Below are 22773 nucleotides of genomic sequence, written 5' to 3'. Positions count from 1 at the left end.
TTTTCCCAGGGATGCGGCGTCTGAGGGAGTTTATCGTGGAACAGGGAACGAGCCCTGGCACTCGGCCGATGTTTTATTGCCGATGCTGTTCGCTGGCCCGTTGGCTGGGCTGTTGGCAGTGGGTAGCCCAGGTGCAGGGGCTGCTGGCCCTACCTGTGGAGAGGAGCAGAGGTTTTGGCGGGTGGATGGAGACACCGAGCACTTGCCGCGCTCTCGAAGATGCTCCTGCCATCGCCCGGGAAACCCAAACTTGGTCCCTGCGGCCACGTGGCTCAGGTGTTTAAAAATAAATGAATGAATTAAATGAGAGGCGGGGCGGAACGAATCTGCACAGCGTAAACCCCGGTCTCCTCCCGCCGCCTCCGCCTCCCCGGACTCCATTTCCCAGCAGCCCCTGCGGCGGGGCGGGAACGGGGCGGGTGGGAAATGGCGGCCTGGGCGCGGGCGGTGGGGGGGCTGCTGCTGGATGTCAGCGGGGTTCTCTACGACAGCGGCGGCAACGGCGGGGTCCCCATCGCCGGCTCGGTGGAGGCGGTGCGCAGGTGGGTGCCAGGGGCTCGGCGGAGAACTGCCCGGCTCGGCCCCCCCTCCACCGCCCCGCCGGGGGAGGAGGAGGCCGAGGCGGGGCCGGTGGCGTGAGGGGCCGCCCGGGGTGGGCTGGGGGGGGCACCCCAGAACATGGTGATACGGCCTTGGCACCCCGCAACGTAACAGTATGGGCCTGGCCCTGGGCTTTGGAGCTACACCCAAAGGCGAGCGAGGATCGGGGTTTAAAACCACCCCGACCGTGCAGCCCTGAGGGGGACGGGACAGCGAACGTGAACATTTGGGTTCACCTTGGTGGGTTTTAGGCTTCTTTAAGCTGTGGGGGTGTCCGCTGAGTTTGCGGATCTGCTGCCCCTGGGCTGGTGGGGAAGGGAGCCTGGAACAGCGCGGGCAGGTCACGTCCCGCTTGATTTTCTGTCGTCGCTGCCCATGTAGCAGGAGCAAGCAGTATGTAAGAGGTCTGGCACGTTACCCCGGTAATAGTTGTTAAAATATTGCCCGTACTGGCGTGGTGCTTCTGTAAATTGATGAGCTTTGCTGTCAAATTAGCTGGGACTTCTTGCAGAGAACTTGCAGCCCAGCAGACATGGGGAATTGCGGCACTCCGGTTAATGATTGCCCGGCTCGTAGCTGACTCAAAAGCAAAATACTGTTGTGGCAAGTTTCTCCCAGGTGGTGAACTCTCTCACTTTTAGCTGGGTAACGTAATCCAGTTAACACTGCTAAACAGACAGTGATTTAATTTATTTAACTTAACTAACTTTAATTAACTAATTGACTTGCCAGTGTGTTATATATCGGCTCTGCTTGACCAGAGGAGCAGGATGGGGCCAGGAGAGAGAGCACTAGCCTCAGGGCCATCTGTGTTTAAAGACAGGTATCGATTCATGGGTCTACCCTGCTGGAGGAGGTCATGGGTTTCCAGAAGAGCCTTTTGGCTCTACGTGATGTTTCACTAACCCACTGCAGAAAATCTGCTGCTGCGTGTACCCCACGTGAAATGTGTTAAATGTTGAAATACTGAACCCATGCGAAATGTTGACAACCTGCTTGGTGAGCACCTTTGCAGCTTCAGTCCTCTGGGGCCGCCCAGTACGGATGTGCTTGTGGCGAGTGCTTTATCAAGCAGGGAAATATGCAGGAAGAAATACTGAAATCACTAAAATTAATAACATGAGTTTAGTTAAATACATGCCTAAATGTTGGTGGAACTGCCATGGAAAATGCAGAAATGGAGGAGATCTAAATGTACCGTTAATAAAAGGAGCCTTTACTGCTTTTTTTTTTGTTTGTTTTTTACTTTTTTAGTTATATGTATCTTGAAATACGTGTAGCGGGCACATTAAGTGTCATCGGATGCATCTTCTGGTTTTGTCTACAGGATGAGAGTTTCCAGTGCAGTCAGAAAGCAGTGTTTGAAGCAAGTTTAAGGCTTACTGAGGCTCTTGGCCCGTTTGCGGTGCTCAGCTGGCCCCAGCCAGCTGCGGGGAGCTGAGGGTGCCAGGACGGCCAACGGGGAGCCACGTTCCAAGGGAATTCAGTGGAATTAGGGAGCGGGAAAAGTCGCTTTTATAAAGACATCATATTGAAATCCTGTGGCGTGTCGGTTTTCCAAGGGATTGCATGTGACTTCTGTTCCCATTCCTCCATGTCCGCTTTATGCAATATTTCAGCACAGTTTCTGTTCTCGTGCCTTTCTGTAGCTATGGTACAGGCTCAGGATTTAAGAGAGACCCTAAGAGAAAAGGCTTGTAGCAAAATGAAAGCATTTGTTTCCCCCTGGATGCGTAGAGCAGCCTGTTTGCTGACTGCAAGGGGGCAGGCACTGCTGCAGCCTCTGCCAGGATTAAACTTTGCTGGCTTTCCTTCTTGTCTCTCTCCAGTCCTCCTGGTAATACTGCTTTCTGCTTAGGCTGATGCCTGTGCCAACTGGTCTGTTGGTGAAGGAGGGTCTTCTCCTGCTCTCTGTCTTCCAGAACACATCTTACCACCTTACTCTCACTTCTTGCTGACTGGTGCTTTCTTCTGGGACCATCACATATACCAAGTTTGTGCAGCCCTGTCCTGGTTTGGCTGGGACAGAATCCCAGCCCAGCCATGCTGGCAGGCTGTTAGCAGTTCCAGTCAGCCAGGGCAGCTGACCTGAGTGAGCTGCAGGGGTAGCCCATCCCATAATGTCATGGGCGTTATAAAGGGGGAAGGTTTGCTGAGGAGAGGGAGCTCCTGTGGGGTTCCTCCTGCTCCTCCTCTGGCTTTTCCCCGCTCCCAAGGCCTGCTCTCCTGTTGACTGACTGCTGCATGCCCGTTTGGCTCAGCAGAACTCCGTACGCCTTTGTTGGTATTGCTGTTGTTTCATTAAATCTGTTTTCACTTCAAGCTGGAGGTCTGCTCTCCTTTTCCTGATTCCCCTCCTTGGCTGGGAGGGGTCATCAGGTGACAGAGCAACAGTCCGAGCTTAGCCCCAGGTACAGGCTGAAGCGTAGCACAGGACAGCCTGGATCGTAGCTGGAGCCTTCAGGCATGGCCGAAACAAACATAACAACTGTGTAATTACTGTTGGAGATCGGATCATTCCTTTAAAAAACAGGATGTATTCAATAACATCTGCATTATGGTTTGCCAGATGCTTTTGACATATTATTTTTCTTCCTCCTAGGTTATTAAACTTCACTTTCCATCGGGTTGCAGGCTGTTATTAAATAACTTTTGTCACTGCGTTTGCTGAAGCCCCCTGTATGGAGGCAGCGTAAACTGCAGTTTAACTTATGGCAATGTCAGAAATACCCTGGTGAAACGACAGTAAAACTCTGGCCTGGGGCTAAATGTAAGATAATACAAGCTTTCTCTTGAAATACTGGAAATGTCTAAGCCCTCGTTCCTCATTAGGGGTTTCTGTGACTCGGCAGCTAATCTGACCCGTCTGCCTCTCTTGACCTGGAGGGGGCTGCAGGGGCCTTCGAGGAGGGTTTGGAGATGCGATCCAGCAACAGGCTCCTGAGGGCTGTGCTGGGAAAATCAGGCTCGTTGGGGCAGGATCTGGTGAGCGTCGGCAGGGGACGGCACGGTGCCGGTGTGTGCCACGCTGTGTCCACCGCCCTGCACGGGGAAGTGACATCCTGCACCGCTCCGTGGGCTGGCGTGGGCAGCTCCGTGCATGTTTCCTGGGGAGCGTGCTGGGAACATGATGGTTGGTTTTGGCATATATCAGCTTGGAGGAATTTTGTGTCAATAAGCAATGGAGAAGCTGTGGTTGTAGCTGTGTAAATTTGGGATGGCAGAAGTGGGTATGGAAAAGTGCCAGGAAGAAGAAAAAAAAACAAAAACATTTTGTTGGGGTCATACAACATAAGTGGTTAAGAATAATCATCTTCCTTGGGTGAAGTCAAATAGCCTTATTTATCTGCCTATTAGGTTGGTAATTGTTCTAGCTCACACCATTTAAAATCCTTATTGACTCATTATCCTGTTGCCAGTTGGTCATTAATATTTGTGTCTGCGTCATAGTACAGCTTGGTGGTTTCAAACAGATGGGTTAAAGCTAAAAGCGGCTCTTTTTTAATTAATTCATTTTTGTATCAGTTAAAAAGTCATCATTGGAGATAACTAGGAACTTGACAACTAATTCAAATTGATAGGATCTTTGCTAAAAGAGATGCCTAAAATCTTTTACTGCACATGTCTGTATGTTCAATAGGAGCCTTAGATACCATTTTGATAATTCATGCTATAGGTACGGAGTCTCGTAATGTAACAGCTGACCTGTTCTCTTCAGATGGTCTTGCTACATCACCTCCCACACCATTACAGCAATTAACTCCGTGTAACCAGATACAGTACACACCAATAAAAATCATAAGTAAACATTTTCATTTGCGGTCGGGTTCGTATGACCGAAGCCAATTTGACTCCGTAAAACTATTTCCTGCATTATTTTTCTAATTTTCAGCCAAATTCTGCTCTGCAGTTAGTATCTGAGAGTAGCAACGTAATTTCTGCCAGCAGAATTTGGCCTGGTTTTATTGATGATGGCTGCAGGGCGGTGGTTCTCTCTTCTTTGTTTGTTTTTTTAGCTAGCAGTACAGTCAGATGGATTAGAAAAATGACCAAAGAAGCTGATGGGCACTGAAACATCCTGACCGAGATGACCTTCAATTACACGCTTCCCAGTGCCTTAGGGACCCTCCTGAGGAAACCATCAGTAGTCACTACCCAAGTTGGTGTAACTTGTGATGAAACACTACGTGTTACAACTGGGAATGCTTTATTTATTGCTACTGTACCTGCATCTCTTCTAAATTTGGCCTCTGAAAGGGAACTGGCAAATCAGAGGCCTAAAGGATGAACCACAGGAGTGTTTGCTGTACAGAGCAGGCCTCCTTCTGCACTCAAGCGATGATTAGGTGAATCCAGATCCTTCATGTTACTCGGCAGGACTGTGGCGGGCAGGCACCCGTGTGCCTAAGGGCATTGGCACCTCTGGTTCAACCCAGAAGCCGGGGTGCCAGGGCTGTTGTTAAATCTACCAGGGACTGTTATTGTTAACTTTAGGTGGGGATATTGGAGTGGTAGGTGACTAGAAAATTCAAAACCAGCTTGATAAGATAATTTGGCCCTTTAAAACTTTTAACCCGTGACGTTTCTTGATTGTTTAGTTTACTGTGGCCTACGTTTGTTGTGTTTTAAAAGAAATCCTTATAACAACTTAAATAAAACACATCTTTTCCAAGTGTGTGCGTTTAGCTGGCAGATCAGAAAGCCCATTGGTGACTTAAAGGCTTCTTCTGGAGCCAGCCTTAACAGTGCCTCTGTACTGGGCTGTTACTGTCTTAATTGATTTACACAGCATTGACACGAGGTGAGCTATTCGCTTTTTATCTTACAAATAGCAGGGAGCTGGTCTCTTACAAGACAGAAGGTGGTTAAAGATCCATAAAAGATGCTCAGCCTGTGCTCTGTTACTTGAATTTACAGCTGTGTGCTGATAGTGTGTCCATTAGCATATCCATATGAAAAGCACACAGTAGTTGGACATTTACAACATCCTGTTGTTTGGCCACTATAGTGCATCTGTTAGCCCAACTTTCTACAGAGTCCTTTAAAAGAGCAACGGAAATCTGGGGAGCGGGGAGGCCGGGGAGCAGCTGGACGGTCGTGTTAAAATAAAATACCTGGGGAGTCTAACAAGGCGAAGATTGTGAGGGGAACAAGCGGAACGGGGACTGTAAAGCAATTCACCTTGCGGGGGTTTGGGTGGGACACTTGTGAGTTTACGAAGAGCCATCTTGCGTGTGCAACAAGGAGTAGGAAGCCTTTGTGGTCGCAGAAGGTAACTGAAACACGGCTTAGCTTAGCACAGTCAGGGCAGATGTTCAGAGTTTCAAGGCTTGCTACACCTTCAGGACACGCGATACCAAAGGAGATGTTCCTCTTGGAAAGAGACTTTCAAATAAATTATACAAACTCTTGTGTAAATGTCTGTTCATTTGTCTTGGCACTCAACTTTCTTTGCGCTTTCTATCCCTACCTCCCAAGGGAGGGTAGGTGTCACCTGCCCTTTCTGAAAGAGCGGTGACACAAAAAGGTGAAGCAGTTCTATCTTGTCATGTAGCTGTTTGCTGGCAGAGCCAGAAGGGGATCCAGGAATTGATCCTCAGTGGGTGCAGAGTTGTCACGGCTGCACTCTAGTCTGTAACGTTAGCTAGGGCCTCAGTTTTGTGAGAGCAGTGGACCTTCCTAACCCATATTTGCTTTTCTAGTCAGCAATGTTCATTATTTTCTTAAAAAGATCTCTGTCCATGAAGTCGTGGGTACTCCAAGTGCTGTCTACACAAATTGCATGAGTAAGTGCTTACACTGGGAGTTTAAACATCGTTAACCTTTAGGGTCTTGAGCTACTTAACTGTCTGTTGGCACAGTTATGTGCTGTACAAATATTTATCAATAAAGAATAATAGAAGATGCTATGGTGATACCTACTGCTTAACAGTACTTCACCCGCTACCTTGTATAAATAGTGATCAATCCCTGATGTGAATGAGCAGCACTCTGCCTCCTTCTGTGTTTCAGAACTCGAGACTTGTCTCAGTTTATCGCTGCGTTAGTGATTTTTCTTTTCTCCCCATCTTTCATGTTTGGTGAACTCCGTCTGGAATCTTAGAATCAAGCCTGATTCTTTACATATCCTCAGCCATTGCCATTCAGGTTCTGTGCTGTCTTTGCAAGTGAAGTGCTGGCATTAGTTGTCGATTGCTTCCGGATTCAAATCACACTAAGTTTGTTGGAACACAGCTTGGTCTTTGAGCTGTTGCAATGCAGTAGTATGGTACTTCCTAAAGCAGGTAAGCAGAGCATATGAGAGTGAATTCTTTCTCTATAAAACAGGCTAAATGAAAGCTTTTGTCAATTTATTTTTCTGAGAAATAGAATTCAGTATTTACAAACAGCAAAGATGCTGTTTGTATACAAAATAAGAATTTGACCTTGATAAGGGAAACTTGGTTTTGACTGAAATTTTAATGGAATGATTAGTAGTTTCCAAGGCAAAAAAATCCAACTGCTTTTAGCACAGAATGAGAACTAATGCAGTATGATTCATTATGTTGTCCATAAAAATGTTTTGCTTCATGCAGATAAGCGTATTCCAGACCTGGTCATGCTAGCTGAATCCACAAAGTTCAGATTTTTTTTTCTGGACAGCTCCAAAGTGGAGGGTTACCGAGTATTTAAAGTCTAGCAGAGTTTGCTTTTGTTACGAAACAGACCCATGTGTTGGCACGGTACTCGGTATTGTGTTGCTGCGATATAACAATCAGCCAGCCCACTGCACGATGAGGTGAGAAGCCCTGATTCAGTCCCTGCAGTGTGGTTAAAGTCCGTGACCGCTAGGAGTAATTCTTCAAGCTAATTTGGTAATCGGCAGCGATTAAATGCATCTTGTTACTGAACATAATGGACCGGAAAGATTTTTCTTATGTTCTGCTTTGTGCTTCTTTTCTGCAGATTCACTTCGAAAGCATGGATTATTCTTATTAAATACTTAATTCTGTATTTCACTGTTGTGGCATGTTGTTGTCTACAAATCTGTAGACAAATCTGTTGTCTACCCTTCTGTTCAGGCAGGTGGAACTTGAGTTATGATATGAAGTCATTTGTTCAGTAATTCTGGTATCCAGCTGGTTTTGGTGGTCAGAGGGAGGCAGCGTTTGTGGAGAATTCGGGACAGGACAGACTTTGTGACTGTTTTGATGTACAACTTTCAGTATTTATTTCCACCTCTGAAAAATGCCAGATGATTGAAATAGCTAAATAAAGGCATTGGTAGGCTTTTGAAGTTTACTTTGAACTACAATTTAGTGATTTTTTCTGGTTTTGCTGTCAAACTGTGTCTCAGACTGGTGTTTCCAGAGTCTTTAGTTTTATAACGCTGCTCTTTCTTATTTCACCCTTGCCAACCCTTAAATAACATTGGCCTCTTTTCTTGTGGCTCCTTCATATGTGCCTATTAGTTTGGCTTCATTCTTGCTCAAAGGTAATGCCCTCCTCTCTTTTTAATCCCTTTTGCAATCCCTCCTTTGGATTCTCTCCAAATGATTCGCTTCTATATATAGAGAGAGGTGAGCCATATGGGTCTGGAGAGGAAATTGTGCTCGTGAGATAGCAGATGTAGAGATGAGTTTCAGACACAAGAATGCAAGGGGGAGCGGGGCCAAAAAGTGCCGTACGTAAGGATTTGTCAGGCTGGCCTTGCTATGTGGAGCAGAAAGCTGGACCACCAGAGAATGGGAGTTTTAATGAGCTCGGCCGTACTCGAGACAAATGACAGGACGTCAGTGAATGGAAACAACAGGAGATCAGGGGACAAAAGTAGCATCAGAGATGTGACAGCGAGATGTAAGCAGGTTGGAGATACTGTGAGGATGGCAGAAATCAGAGGAACAGAAAGATTTGGACACTGGGATAGAGAAGGAACAACCAGAAAGCAAGCTGAGGTCGCTGGGTCACAGGACTGTGCATGGGGTTTCATCCACAATCCTCTCATCTCATCGCACCCGGCGAGGAAAACAGGGGGAAGTTCAGTGCTTCTGTGGACTTGGGAGAGGCTTGTGCTGTAAAACCTGGCCAAAGGGATGGACGAGGGCTTTTATGGCTGGCCTTCTTCAGACTTTTGAAATAATGATTTTGCTTGGTGTCATTTCAGAAGCTGAAATTACAGATCAAAGATGCTTGCTGCTGAAATAGTCACTGAAATAACAGGAATGCAGATTTTGCCAAGAAAGTATAACACATTGTGGCCACAAATACACTTTTTAAGCAGAGGGCACATAAAGCAGAGCAAATGTTCTCCCCACACGCAAGCATTTCCACAGCTGGACCCCAGAAGGGGTTACTGCTTTCGGACAGTGCTGAGCCAGAAAACCCTTTTGCATCCTCCTCGCAGGTATGTGTGCTGCTCCGGCAGCGGGAGATTCTCCTGGGCAAAGCCTGCAAGATCAGCCCAGGATTTGCATTAATTCATAAATGTAACATAGTCTGACACTTCAGGATGTAACCTGTTCATCGCAGGGTCTAGAAGAGGGTTTGTGCCTTCTGTGTAGAGCAGTGTGTGACTTGCATGGTGAATTACTTGCCAGCAGTGGCAAGGCCAGCCTGGGAGGCTTTCATGGGCAATGGACTAACATCCCATTGCCTGCTAGTCAGCAGTGTCTGAGGGCAAGGAAGATTGTGATTGTAGAGTCATAGAATCACAGGATGGTTTGGGTTGGAAGGGGCCTTAAAGACCATCCAGTTCCAACCCCCCTGCCATGGGCAGGGACACCTCCCACCAGACCAGGTTGCTCCCAGCCCCATCCAGCCTGGCCTTGAGCACTGCCAGGGAGGGGGCAGCCACAGCTGCTCTGGGCAACCTGTGCCAGTGCCTCATCACCCTTGTAGTGAAGAACTTTTTCCCAATATCTAACCTAAATCTCCCCTCTTTCAGCGTGAAACCGTTACCCCTTGTCCTGTCACTGCCCTCCCTGACCAAGAGTCCCTCCCCACCTCTCCTGCAGCCCCCTTTCAGCACTGGAAGGCCGCTAGAAGGTCTCCCCGGAGCCTTCTCTTCTCCAGGCTGAACACCCCCAACTCTCTCAGCCTGTCCTCACAGGGGAGCTGCTCCAGCCCCCTGAGCATCTTCGTGTCCCTCCTCTGGACCTCCTCAAGCAGGTCCCTGTCTTTCTTGTGCTGGGGGCCCCAGAGCTGGAGGCAGCCCTGCAGGGGGGGTCTCACCAGAGCGGAGCAGAGGGGCAGAATCCCCTCCCTCGACCTGCTGGCCACACTGCTCTGGATGCAGCCCAGGATGCCGTTGGCTTTGTGGGCTGTGAGTGCACGTTGCTGGGTCATGGTGAGCTTCTCATCCACCAGCAGCCCCAGGTCCTTCTCCGCAGGGCTGCTCTCGATCCTTTCATCCCCCAGTCTGTATTGATAGCAGGGATTGCCCCAACCCAGGTGCAGGACCTTGCACTTGACCTTGTTGAACTTCATAAGGTTTGCACGAGCCCACCTCTGCAGCCTGGCACGGTCCCTCCAAACCTCCCCTCCAGTGTGTCCCCCGCACCACACAGCTCAGTGTCATCGGCAAACTTGCTGAGAGTGCGCTCGATCCCACTGTCACTATCACTGACAAAGATGTTAACCAGCTATGGTCCCAATACCTCTCTTTGCCCTGATCAGTTCGCGTTATGCAGAGTGTTGAGGACTACCACAGATAGCTTGTTGCAAACCCCCTTTTAATTCATCATTTTGAGTGTGATTTTTAGACGCTGGCTAAAATGTTGTCATGCTCTGTGGTTCTCTGTCATCCAGGCAGGCTAAAGAAGTGGTATAAATTTCTGCTTTTGTCAAACTCTTTCTTCGTTATTGACCTTGAAACGAGACAGATCATTCCTACTTTTGACCATTATGCTCAGTTTCTTCTTGTCTCGGTTTCATCTCCTCCTGACAGGAGATGTTTCACCTGTAGCACTGGCACTCTGGCCCTTTCAGAGGGCAACAAGCAAACGTTAGCCCTGCCCAGGTGGGAGAAAGGTGGTTCTGCACAAGTCCTGGTTTTACTTTATGGTTTGGTTGCAGGTAGATAACTCTCTGGTACTGTTATTTCCCCGTGTTTCAGAGCTGGTATTAGAGTGCTGACAAGTTTACACTGAAGCACACTGGTATTCATCCACTGATGCAAAAAGAGTCAAATAACATAAGTGGTTAGGGCGCTTTCTTTTCTTTTAAATTAAAAAAAAATAAAACCAACCCACTCTGAAAAACCAAAAGCAGGATAAAAAGCCGGTTCTGGAAATCTCATAACCAGTCCTCTTCCAAATCCCTTTGAAGTTGGCGCTGGAGAGTCGCCAGGCCCAGGCTTGTCACCTCTTTCAAGGTTTTGCTTTCTGCCCCCCTGCCCTCCTGCGCAGGACCTGCTGGCTGCTGTAGGACTCTCCTTCTGCTCCCCTGTTAGGAAAAAAAGAAAAAAGAGAGTGGCCAAAGATGGGAAGCCTGAAGTTTAACCTTGTACCATGACCTTAGTTGGTTCTGCCATGTGCAGGACAGTGTGAATTTAAGAAGGAGCAATGGCTTCCAGCCTAGATTCTGGGGCCATTTCTTTTCCTACCAGTGTCGCAACCTTTACATCACCTGAAAGAACAGTTTTTGTGGTTTATCTTTAAGGTTCCTTCCAACCCAAACCAGTCTCTGATTCTTTGATATGCCCAAAGGCTGCCTGTAAAGGTTGGCAAGGGCAGTTGGTTAAGTCTGCACAAGGTCAGTCAGGATGTCTAATAATTGTCCTAACACTTTACCTGTTATGGAACAATAATGAGAGTTTTTTCATTATTTTCGGGTGAGTGAACCTGGCAGATGCTGACAGCCAGCAGATGTGTAAAGTTCGAGGTGATTTGTAAGGGACCGGCTCATCTGACGCACGGTAATTGCATTGTGGGACATTGTCACTCAGCGTCGTGTCCTGCTCCGGCAGAACGAGGTAAAGGTCAGTTCAAAGAGCTGGCGTAGCATGAGGGGCAGCTCGGGGTTGAAATGAAAAACCTCATTCCCGTCTTTCCCCTACATGTGTGCTCACGGCGTGCCTGGAGCGGGGTGAGTGCCCCAGTTCTAGATTTAGGGATAGTTTGGGCAACCAAACAGTTGTTTTGGCTGAAATCCCTCCTCTGGTAAAGCTTAGAACAAGTCTCCTTACCCACCTGTTGGTCTGTTAGCTCGGTGCTCATCTGTCCACTAGGATTTTGGGCTTGGAAGTTTTTTTTTGTGACTTGTTCCTTTGCTTCGGCACCTGTGTGCCACAGCAGCTCCCCGGGCAGCCGGTGCCTGCTCAGCCAGCGCAGCCGGCGCTGGCGGCAGAGCCTGTGCAGCGCGCAGCTGCAGGGGCGAAACTGGACTTTTTATCTGCTCCCTGCTGCCCTGCACGCTCTGCCGTCCCCTCTGAGAGCGGCTCCGACAAGTTTCTTGTGCTGCAGAGATGCTTTCAGCCGAGTTTGCCACTTGTGCCACCCTGAGATGTCAGAAGCTGCTCCCCCTTCACGCCGAGCTCTCTGCACGCAGGTGAAGGTCGAGTTCCCCTGTTCCTGCTCGTGGGCACTAGGAGTGGTGCGAGCAGTTGTGTTGGAAATGGAGCCCGTTGGTGTGACGGTGAGCCTGTGGACATCCCCAAGCAGGGAGCGAGAGGTGGCCTTGGGATCTCTACAGCTCCCTGGACCATGCCGTGTCCCCGTGGCATGGAGCGCAGTGCTGCCTGTCCGTGTGCTCAGCTTGTGCTCTAATCAGGATTGACTCTGGAGTTGGAGTGGGATCTTTATCATGGCCACAATGTATGGAAGTCAGCTGAAGCCCTGATTGACTGGGTTTCCTGGATGTGCCTGCACTTCTGTAAGACAGATGCTGATAAATCTGTAATACGCTGGAGATCTTGATAAAATGTGTGTTGTGTAGTTCATCTGCTGTTGCCTCATTCTTCTGTGCTTGCAGGTATCTAATCCCTTGCTCTTTATCTTACAAGGCATCACAGTACAAATTTTGTTCTTTATTCTTCTCCTGACATCCCCACGCTTGCTGGCGCTAGAAATCGCAGTGGCTTGTTCTGCACGTGCTTCTTAAAATGTGAACCCTGGTGGCTGGGTCAGCTCAGGAGCTCGAGGCTTCCCGTTAAGCTGGCCAGTTTAGCAGCAGTCCCTCCAGTACAGTATTGACTTGCTGTGCAAAGCACCTTGCCTCCGTTAGAGAGACTTTCAAGGTGGCTCTTAGTTCCTCCTGGTGCAAAACCTGACTGTGAAAACTGAAGGAGAGTTTTGCTGTAAACATGAGTGGAGCCAGGATTTCTCTCCCATGTAGAGCTGTTTTTAAAAGCTCTAATTACTTCAGCTCTGAGTTAATAGTTGTTTGCTGATGCGTGCTGGCCTGCAGGCTCTGCTCCTGGTCCCCCTGCTGAGCATCGAGGGATGGATTTGTCCTGGTGTGTGTATAATCATGCTCGTGCCAGTAGGTGTGACTGTATTGTACAAGGAGTTGGTGCAGAGCTAGTGGAGGGTCTTTTTAGAGATGCTAACTTTGAAGGAAAAGGTGGCTTTTCATTGAAAAGGTATTTTTGTAGAAGTAAGTCTTCTCTGGACTTCTTGATGATATTTCTTTTGTTAGGTGTTCCAGGATATTTTTGAGAGTCCTTTTCATGTTTCACCAGAGGACTCCCATTTTCTGACCAGCTTGGCCTACCTCTTTGTAGACTTCACCTGACCCGAAACATTTACTCAGCTCGTTTGTTGAGGTGGTAATTGCTGGTGGCCACAAAGGCGTGAAGCAGTCCAGGATGTGTCCAGACTGCTTATGCTTCAGTCAAGCCTTTCAGAAGTGTGACTCTGTTTTTCATCTAAAATTCCGAGAGGGAAGTTAAATTTCTTTAAGAGGAAAACTGAGTCTGCTTTCACCAAGCTGACCCATGAGGGTGCTTGTTTGTCTGTGCAAGTTGGTGGTTAGTGTTGTTCCTGGATTCATTTTCTTGACCTTTAGGAAAAGAAAGAATATTCAACGAAAGTCTGCTTCCAGGCAGTCCTGAATCGTAGGATTTTTTTCCTAAGAGTGTGCAGATAGGCTTTGCATTTAGAATAAGATTTTTTTTTTTAACTGTGGCGCACAATTAAAGTTTATTATGTATCGAAATCACACTGCTTTGCTTTTTAACTACAGCTGAAACCGTGTTTCGAATAACAGATGTGGAATACTGTCATCCCACTGTCACACCAATTGTTCATTGTTCTGAGAAGGTCACATCATAATTCATTAACAATAATTATTCCCTGGGTGCACCCTGCACTTCTTCACTCAATTGCTTCATTAACTTGTGAGCGAATCTCACATTCACTGCTCCAATCAATGAAGATATATTTATAATGTACAAGTGGATGCTATTAGTTACAATATATTAACTGCCTAATTTAAAATAGAAAAGCTATCTTTATGAAGGGCAATTAACCACTAAGTGTAATTGATAATTCACATACCTATGATTAGGAAAGACAAATAATAAGAAAGAAATGAATCACCTGCGTTATTGAGGAAGACACTGGTGGGCAGTTTTAACAAGCGGAAGGGGCTCCTTGGGTCAGGACTGGATTTCTAAGAATCCTTTGAGTGGGAAGTTCGTCACTGGGTGCGTTACCTCGAGGTGGTTTTGGCGTTTACACCAACCAAGTGGGGTCATCTTCCCTAGAAAAGGAACCCACCATGTTTTGTTGTCTTGAGAATCAATGCAGGGCCTTTCCTAACAGAAAAGCCCTTTTTCATCCTAACACAAAGAAATGTAATAATATTTTAATATGAATTTATAAACCTAGCCCCAAGCTTACCTAGGTATCTAAACCTATATTAGCTTAGCTCCTCAAAGATAATTATGTACAAATTCACACTAAAACTGACAAAAATGAGGCGTTTTAATATATTTGAGGCACTGAATGACAGTCCTTTTGGCAAATATTTTTTTTAAAATTGTGATACATTTTCAGTGCTTCTAATTTTCCATTGGTTCTCCAAATAGCTGACAGCTCATCCTTGGAGGAGTCCTTTTCATGACATCCCCAGTAGGTCACTCACAGCCTGCGTTGGGAAACAGAGCCGCTCGGAGGCAGAGGTCTTGCACAAGATTGCAGATTACCAATCCACAGGAACCACGTCCTTGGCTCTGGGCACCTGGGGACGTGTTTTCTTCCCTTGAAAAGCCATTTGCTTGTAAACATTCAGGATTACCCACAAAGTAACAGCAGAGGTGTTTCATGAGACGTTAAATGATCAATGTAACTGAAACCACCCCAGTCCTTGCAGCTGGCTGGCCTCTTACCTGGAGTCTGCAGGAGTGCAAGGCCGTGCTGTCACCTCCAGTTGATCACTGCAGCAAGTGATCAAGAGGTGGCAAGGTGAAAATCCGAGTTAAAATGAGAATAGCCTGTGGTATCACACCAGCTACTGTACTCGTGGCTGTGCAGTGCCTTCAGGTCATGGATGTCTACATCTATGGACCGGTTTAAAGAAAAGGAACTGGATTTGGCTTTTTTTGGTGTGTGGAGGGAGTGTGTGCCTGACAGAGCGTGGTATCCTGGGGATGGTGGGCATCACTTCTAGCTGCCGTGTTCAGCTCGGCTCTCTGCTCTAGAAGGGCAGTTACATGCTATGCCAGGGGCTCTGCACATGGAAACTGCAGCGGTAGTGCCTAGAATCAATATTTGAGGTGTGTCTTGGTCGTAGCACGGGATCCTGCTCCTGTTCTGGGATATCATCTTTGCATTTTTGTTGTAATTATCCAAGTTGGGGCTGGGACAGCAAAGTTGATATTCTTAGCTACTTTTGTATGCTTGATTAACCCCTCTGTCACTTTTACTCAAAAGGATCAAAGCATCTGGGCTGAAGCTGCAGTTCTGCACTAACGAAACCCAAATGACCCGGGAGAAGTTTGTGGAGAAGCTCCAGGGCATGGGCTTTGACATCTCTGTGGCCGAAGTCACTGCCCCAGCACCAGCAGCCTGCCGCATTTTGAAGGAACGCAGCCTGAGGCCGCACTTGCTCGTGCACAACGGTGGGATAACGCTGCAGTAGGTGCTGGGACACGTGGAGGGACACCCCAGAGAGATGCAGGCGTTTGCGATAGAGCAGTGAATTCCCAGAGCGTGGGGGGGGGTGGAGCTCCCAGCTGTTGTTTTCCTACAGGGAAAGCTTTTTCCTTAGCCATGAGACTCTGGAATTGACCTCAGCGGTCTGACCTGAGGGAGATCTCAGTTATGGTGAAGGCACAGAGTTGTGCTGGGGGTCAACAAGTGCACTGGGGAGTCTGCTGCTTAACCACGGAGAGTAGGAGATAGGTGAGGTCTCGTACAGGACATTACATTGTCTTGGTTTTGTTATCATGGCAGAGTTTTTATGTTCAGAGTGTTTCCTTCTGTGGAGCGTGGGTATGGAGAAAGGAGGTGGATCCTGCCCTTGCTGTTAGGATTTTTCATTCAGCTACCCAGGAGTTTTTCCTTGGGTCTAGGTGCCTGGGTGTAACGAGCTGAGGTAAAACTGAGACATGGGTGGCAGGAGCGAAGGCAAGGGTGGGAAATGGTTTGTTTTGCTCTTTGTTGTAGGACAGATGAATAGCAAGATCCGGGCAGGAATAGAAGGGGTCTGTAGAGAGTTGATTCAGACTTGGGTATTTTTATTTTATTCTTTTTTAATGTGTTGGGGAGTGAATGAAGGGAAACACCAATCTGGGGAAGACCATCTGTTCCAATGGGATCTGCAATGATAAGGGATTTGTGGATTTTTTACTCTTTTTTCCCCTTCTGTAGATCTTGTCCCTGAATTTGCAGAGGTTGATAAAGCGAACCCAAACTGCGTGGTTATCGGAGATGCAGCAGAAAACTTCACCTACGCAAACCTTAATGAGGCTTTCCGAGTTCTGATTGGGATGGAGAAGCCTGTTTTGATCTCCCTTGGAAGAGGGTGAGTTAAGCACTCTTTGTTTCTTCCTCTAGGCTCTACATTTTTAATTTCCCTAATGTCTTTGTACTTAATAGAGGCCAGATATCGGTGCGAGTATTCCCACAACTAACTTTTAAGCAGTTACTCTATGTGTTTGGACTGGGAGGCTGCTCTGCTCAGGCATCTGTCAAGGAAGGATCCTCACTGGGTAAATTCGGTCACCTAACTTGGCCTCCTGTCCTGAGTCACTTACTTGTAGTCTTCCCAGGGGTGTAAGGGAAAGCTGAGGAGATTACACTGAAACAGGTCTCCACAAGAAGGTGGTACGGGTGCTCCCCGTGAGGTACAGTTCAGCCCTGGACTGATGCAGGATTGCAGAGGGCTCTGGAAGTCACTGAACTTGCCGTGCTGAATCCTCCAGTTGACTTTGAAAATGCTCCTCAGTAGAGTCTCTGTGCTGCTACACCACTGGGTGGGGCATCTCTTGAATTTCAGCTTTCGGTGGTCTTCTTTCTGTGGACAGTGCAGGATAAGCAGTTGTGTGGATGTGTTTCATCGACCGCTAGAGGGTGAGAGATAGAGCTGCTCTTCTGAGGAGGAATTGTAGCAGCTTTTAGAGAACCTGGAGATGCCCTGGTGTGTAAGCACAGCGAATGCCAGCCTCCCGCGCTTCAAAGTCGGTGTTCCAAGAGTGAGCTAGACCTTGATGAACCAGTCCAGATGTTTGCAGTAGGCGGTGGGAGGATTAAATAGCTGTGGTTTTGTAAGCCACTAGGAGAAGGACTTTTGTTGCTTTCAGAGCAAGTCTGAGATCCTCTTAAATAAAACCCGTAGAAAACACAGAGAGTTTGGATTTGATACATGTGACTCCCAAGTGAATGAGTATTGCGAGAGGCCAGTAGGGTTATAGGCACTGCTTGTCTTTCTGTCTTTGCCCCTGCAAGATCTCAGAGATGAGAACTGTTGGTTTAACTGCTGCCTGTAGCCGTGTGTTCCTGTCTGAACTGAAAAAAAGTGATTTTAATAGTGAAAGAAACCCAAACCAAACAAAAAAATCCAACAGGCCATGCTTGGATAAAGGGCTGTTGGTGTGGATTTGTGGTGCAGTTTGATCTTCCAGCATCTTGAAGTTCCTAATGGTGACGAGGATCAGGTGGTCCAAAAATTCTCCGTTTCGGCCAACAGTCAGCCAGGTTTCTTCTTCCAGGTTCGAATCCTGCCCACATTTGTAGTGGTTGAGATGTGACACTGGATGTGGCTAATGGCCTGTGTGACCTAAATGACTTGTTGCTGGTTGAGTGGTACTTAAGGATGCCATTTCTGAAAGCTGGCATTAGCATCTCTGCAGGTTGATCCGTGTGTATGAAAATGTCATACATAAGGGAACACTTTCATGCTGCTGGCTTGAGAATCATTATACATGAGGAATAGGAAGCCGGGAGAGTTTTATTTGCTAATATAGAAACCCTACCAATTTATGAAAGTAGCTGCAATGCACAAACTTCACCCAAACTATGTTGGAGATGAGGTTAGATGTTCCTCTGGCTGGGAGTAAAGTGTGATGGTTGACAGGTCCTAAGGGGAGAGCTCAAGGATGTACTGAGAAATGGCTGGGCTGGTGTGTATGGTGAAATCCTGCAAACACAACCGTGCTTTTGAAGTGAAATATCAATTGTTTTGATAGTTTGAATATCAGAAGACATTTTTAATTATTCTCTGAACATTAAAGGTAAATTTTGACCTCCTGTTTTCATGTGCAGGAAAAATCTGGTCAGGTAATTTGAATGTTTTCCTAAAACCAATTCAGTTAGATATATTTGGGATTTTAAACAGGAGGTTATTAACGCCAGTGCTGAATAATGGCAAATCCCAACGACTTTGAAGGAGTTATTCTTGTCTGTTGTGCGAGGTATGGGCTTAAAAAAGACTGTGCATGTTTAGCTTGAGGAAACTGTAGTGGCAACTTTTTCCAGTGGTTCAATAGACTGTAATGGGCACGAAACCCCTTCTGGGTTTGTGGGTCATTGATCCAGTTGGGCAGAAGTTATCAGTGGGAAGGAGCAGTTAAATCCGTTGTGTAGCCATACCTGACACTCACGCTCTGATCCTACAACACAGGTGGAAAGTCCTTACTGTTTCTCAGTTAGAAGGATAAGGAGACAATGTTGAGCCAACAGCATAATGACTAATGTAAATTAAATAACCAAGTTTTGAGTTGTGTAATACCAGCTTTCAAAATGAAATACAGAATCAACCTTTGTTTAAGATTTGTAACGTGATCAGTGCAAAACTGCCTTTGTACCCTGTGCATAGAAAAGTATTTATTTATTTGGTCATTCACTGATGTAGACAGCTCTAAAACAGACCCACTGCTATTTTATTGAAGTGTTATTTTTCACTTTAAAATACAGATTTTTGGATATTTTGGGCTCAAGGTTTTTTAATGAGCATATATTATTTTTTTTTTTTATTGTTTGGTCATTTAGGTAATGTGAATGTGAGTTCTGAATGAGTTACTCTGGTAGGTAAGTTCTCTTGGCTTGAAGAAGGGAGCTTATAAATTGGATGAATTGTTCACTTAGTAGAGAAGCCTCGTTGATGCAGAGGGCCGTTCCCTAAAACCAGCCACAAACCAGCTTCGTTTTTAACAAGCAGGGTCAGTGTAATTGGGTGGACCTTAACAAGGTGCCTACCTTGGGCGAGGAGGTTGATTTTTGGTTCAAGTTTTACTCCATTCCATAGAAAATGAAAGCGTCAGAGTCACTGAAGCAGAATGCCCTCCTCCCGAAAATGGAGTGATTTACATTTAGCATCTGTTTTGGGCTGAGAGTGGGAATTGGCTTTGTAATTTCTTCTGTCATGCCACTGTCAGAAAATTAAGCTGTTTACGCTAGACTATAGAAGGTTAATGGCTGTTCTAGCAAAGGTCAAGTGGTCATTTTAAAGGGAGGCTGTGCTGAATAATCGAAAATGGCAGAAGGATAAGGCATAAAATCTTAACTGACTGCTCATCCTACCTTTTTTCCTCTGTCATATAGAAACCTGTCTTTGCTCTGATCGGGAGAGCTTGGAAGACCTGAGCTAATGTGAATTGCTATTCCAGAAAAACACCATAAAGATACAAACTAATTTTAGGAGCTTCATGGCAATAGGAACGTTTTTAGAAGGAACAAAATGTAGTTTGGGGGGCTTTCTTAGTCCCAATGGCTAAGGGAGCTTAAACAGTGCCGTGGCTTTCCCCATGTGGGAGGCTGGTGGCAAGCAATGATGGTCAACTGTTTGGGGTCCCCTTCTGCCTATAGAGAAGAAGGTGTCAGGCTGCTGGTTGGTGCCAACCCTCATCTGCCAAGCGATCTCCGTTGCTGATTAAAGGAGGAGCAGTGTAACTGCTGTCCTTTGCGAGCAGCTAGTACTCTGTGCAATAAAATACAGGCCAAGTTCATCCTTGATATAAGCTAGTTGAAATCTCTTTGAACGAGTGGAGTTGTGTCCCAGATGCCAGATGGGCATCCGGTCTGAGATCTTTTCCCCAGCATTGCACAGTGCTGAGCCTGTCCTTTACTTAATTCCTGCTGTTAAATTAAGGCTCCAGGAGTTTATGATGACTTGACTTTTTGTTGCAGCCATATGGCCATCTAAATAGGCACAGAAATAATAAAATGTGGTTTCTTTGTATTTAACTGCCATTTCATTGGAACTTTATCACTTTCATTTCCAGACGCTACTATAAAGAAACCGATGGTCTGAAACTTGATGTTGGAGCATACATGAAGGCATTAGAGGTATTTTATAGCCTGCATTATGCTTACTTGCTCTGTGCACCTTGTTAAAAGAGTAACTGGTATAAATATGGGTCGTCTTCTGTAATTACTCACCTTGGTGGAGGAAGTTTCCACAGATTGAAACTGATCTGCTGCATTCTAAAGACGGGTGGATTCATTTGTTTTCTGGCTTCGTTCTTTTTTTTAATTTTATTTCACATGTGAACTTTTACCATAGTGGTACCTTTATTGGAAGTGAGGCCCTTGAAAGAAGGAGTCAGAAAAGAAAAGCGTGGAATCTTGTCTGCAAGATACCCAAGAAAAAAGGAAGGTGTTTAGTGTAGCATTGTGAACACAGCCCTTGCCCTTAACAGTTGACAGCAAAAGGCCTTTATTCAGCAAGATACTTAAGTGCAGTCCTGTTTTTAAGTCTGTGCAGAACTGGAACCCAACAGATAAGACAACCTAAGGGTGAGAGACGGAGAGAATCATTATGGTCCCTTTTATAGGCTTGCAGAGAGATAAAAAAATAAATACAGAGTGAACACAGAGAATAAAGCAAAGCAGGGTTGCATACAAGCACAGAAGGTAGTGGGTGTAATGTGTGCTTGCCGCACATTCATTTGTATCCATGTGAGTTCTGGGAAGAGCTTTTGCCTCCTAAAATAAGTTCAGGCTTCTAGTTGTCTAGGAACAATCTAGAAAGACCTTATTTATTCAAATTTTTCAGCACACTAATGATTATTTAGATTATTAGCAGGAGAATAAGAGCTTTCCAGCTCAGGTGGGTCCATTAAAAAAATTCCAGATGGATGAAGAAACTTTCTGCATCTCTTAAGGCCCTCCAGTACTTTCCACCATTTCATATGAAGGATATTTGCTGTTTCTTTGAGAGTGATGCTCTTACAAAAAGGAGCAGTACTGGAGCTGAGTCTGAAGACTGCTCTCATAATGAAGAGCCTAACAGGTCTGTTACTTGAGATGTTTCAGGAGGACTTTCTCTCCTGCCAGAGAACATTAAACAGTTCTGTTACCCAGTTCTCTGAAATTCACCTTCACCTGCTAATCCATTGTGTAATTTAAGGGCAAAAATCAATAATCACATCCTTTTTATACAATTGACTGGAGTTATGGAGTTGAACAAATCCTTTTCTGATCAGCATCTCTTGTGTGTGTCTCGTCTTTTTTTCCAGTATGCTTGTGATGTTCAAGCCGAGGTAGTGGGAAAACCAGCAAAAATGTTTTTTGATTCAGCCTTAGCAGTAATGGGAGTTCCACCACAGCAGGTAAGGTTTCTGGTGCCGTGACTACTGGCTGTGCTGTGTAGTTACGCCCACTGATATATTTTTTCTGGTTTGCTGTCTTTCATGGAAAGTTAGAGAAGAGGGTGAAGGGAATGTGAAGGGAAAAGAAAAATTGTTGAAAAAATTTTTCAGAGGGAAAACCCACCACGTTTGCCCGTTCTATCAAATCATGTGAAGTAGACAAAAGAGAACGGACAGCCAAGAGGGTAAATGCTGGGAGGTGGGGACCTGTTGAATTTCTTCTGCCCTGTTCGTACTTCCTACTCTCCTGAAAGGCATGACATTATTTTCTCTCCTTTTTTTGAGGGTTCTTTTTGACTGCCTGCTATCTCCCTTTTCATTCCCCATGTTCGTCTCTCTCTGCTGTAATGTGCCCTCCGTACCTCTACCCAATTTCGTCTTCCGTCCCTCTGTTCTCTACTATGGCTTCTCCTTCAACTTGTACTGTGTTGTGCTTGCTTATTCACCTTCCTCCCAAACCATATAGTTCAAGAGAACACGCTTTTCTGTTGCGAAATTCCTTTATTTGGAGGCTAAAGAAAACAATACAAAAGAATAAAAATTAGGTTTCCCAAGGAATTACGGAAGATGTTGTGCCTCACAAGGTGAGAGGTGCCCCAATGCCTCATAGTCCGCTTGGCGACCAGAGGCTGCAGCATGGTGGAATTGCAGCCAAAATGTTATTTATTTCCTTTGGTGTCACACTGGCTGCCTTTTATTTTATTTTATTTTTTTTTAGTAAAAGGGAAAGGCAGAAATAAAATATTTTCTAACTTAAGTGAACGGGAAGCACTGACTGACCCAAAAGCTCCTCCCGTGTTACTGGATTCATCACACTTTCCAGAAACACACTGAGTGAGTGATGCGCCTTGCTTACTTAGTACAGCCCTTTTTTTTTCTCCTCTCTGTAGTTGTGCCCAGATCCTCTTTATTGATTTGTGTTATGTCACACAGGACATAAGGATGGGTATGAGATGACTCAGACAGCAGTGAATTACAAAGTCATAATTCCATCAGGGGGTTTTGGTGACATTATAAACAACAGGAGTGAAGTTTGGGTGGCTTGTAGGTCCCTGGAGCCTGGAGATGGAATTATGGCCCTGTAATTCAGTATGTGCTTGGGTTTACTTTATTGTAGAGAGAGGAGATGGAAAAGACCTAGCAGGCCATCTAATCCATCTCCT

At 46.1% G+C, this 22773-nt stretch overlaps 1 protein-coding gene across 1 annotated transcript in view; it reads left to right on the top strand.

Annotated features, from left to right (window-relative positions):
* The first annotated feature begins 426 nt into the window (after positions 1-426).
* LHPP (phospholysine phosphohistidine inorganic pyrophosphate phosphatase) overlaps positions 427-22773 on the top strand; it is an 88877-nt gene continuing 66530 nt past the window's right edge. The window contains exons 1-5 of the mRNA XM_086467048.1: positions 427-542; positions 15453-15640; positions 16392-16545; positions 20243-20306; positions 21479-21571. Of these exons, the coding sequence (XP_086323174.1) occupies positions 427-542; positions 15453-15640; positions 16392-16545; positions 20243-20306; positions 21479-21571 (615 nt within the window). The remainder of the gene's footprint in view (positions 543-15452; positions 15641-16391; positions 16546-20242; positions 20307-21478; positions 21572-22773) is intronic.

Source organism: Leptosomus discolor, chromosome 6 (genome assembly GCF_034619465.1).
Source record: "Leptosomus discolor isolate bLepDis1 chromosome 6, bLepDis1.hap2, whole genome shotgun sequence".
In the NCBI taxonomy this organism is placed as follows: Eukaryota; Metazoa; Chordata; class Aves; order Leptosomiformes; family Leptosomidae; genus Leptosomus; species Leptosomus discolor.
The sequence above is the reverse complement of the archived record's forward strand: the minus strand, read 5'-3'. Positions and strand labels throughout refer to the sequence as shown.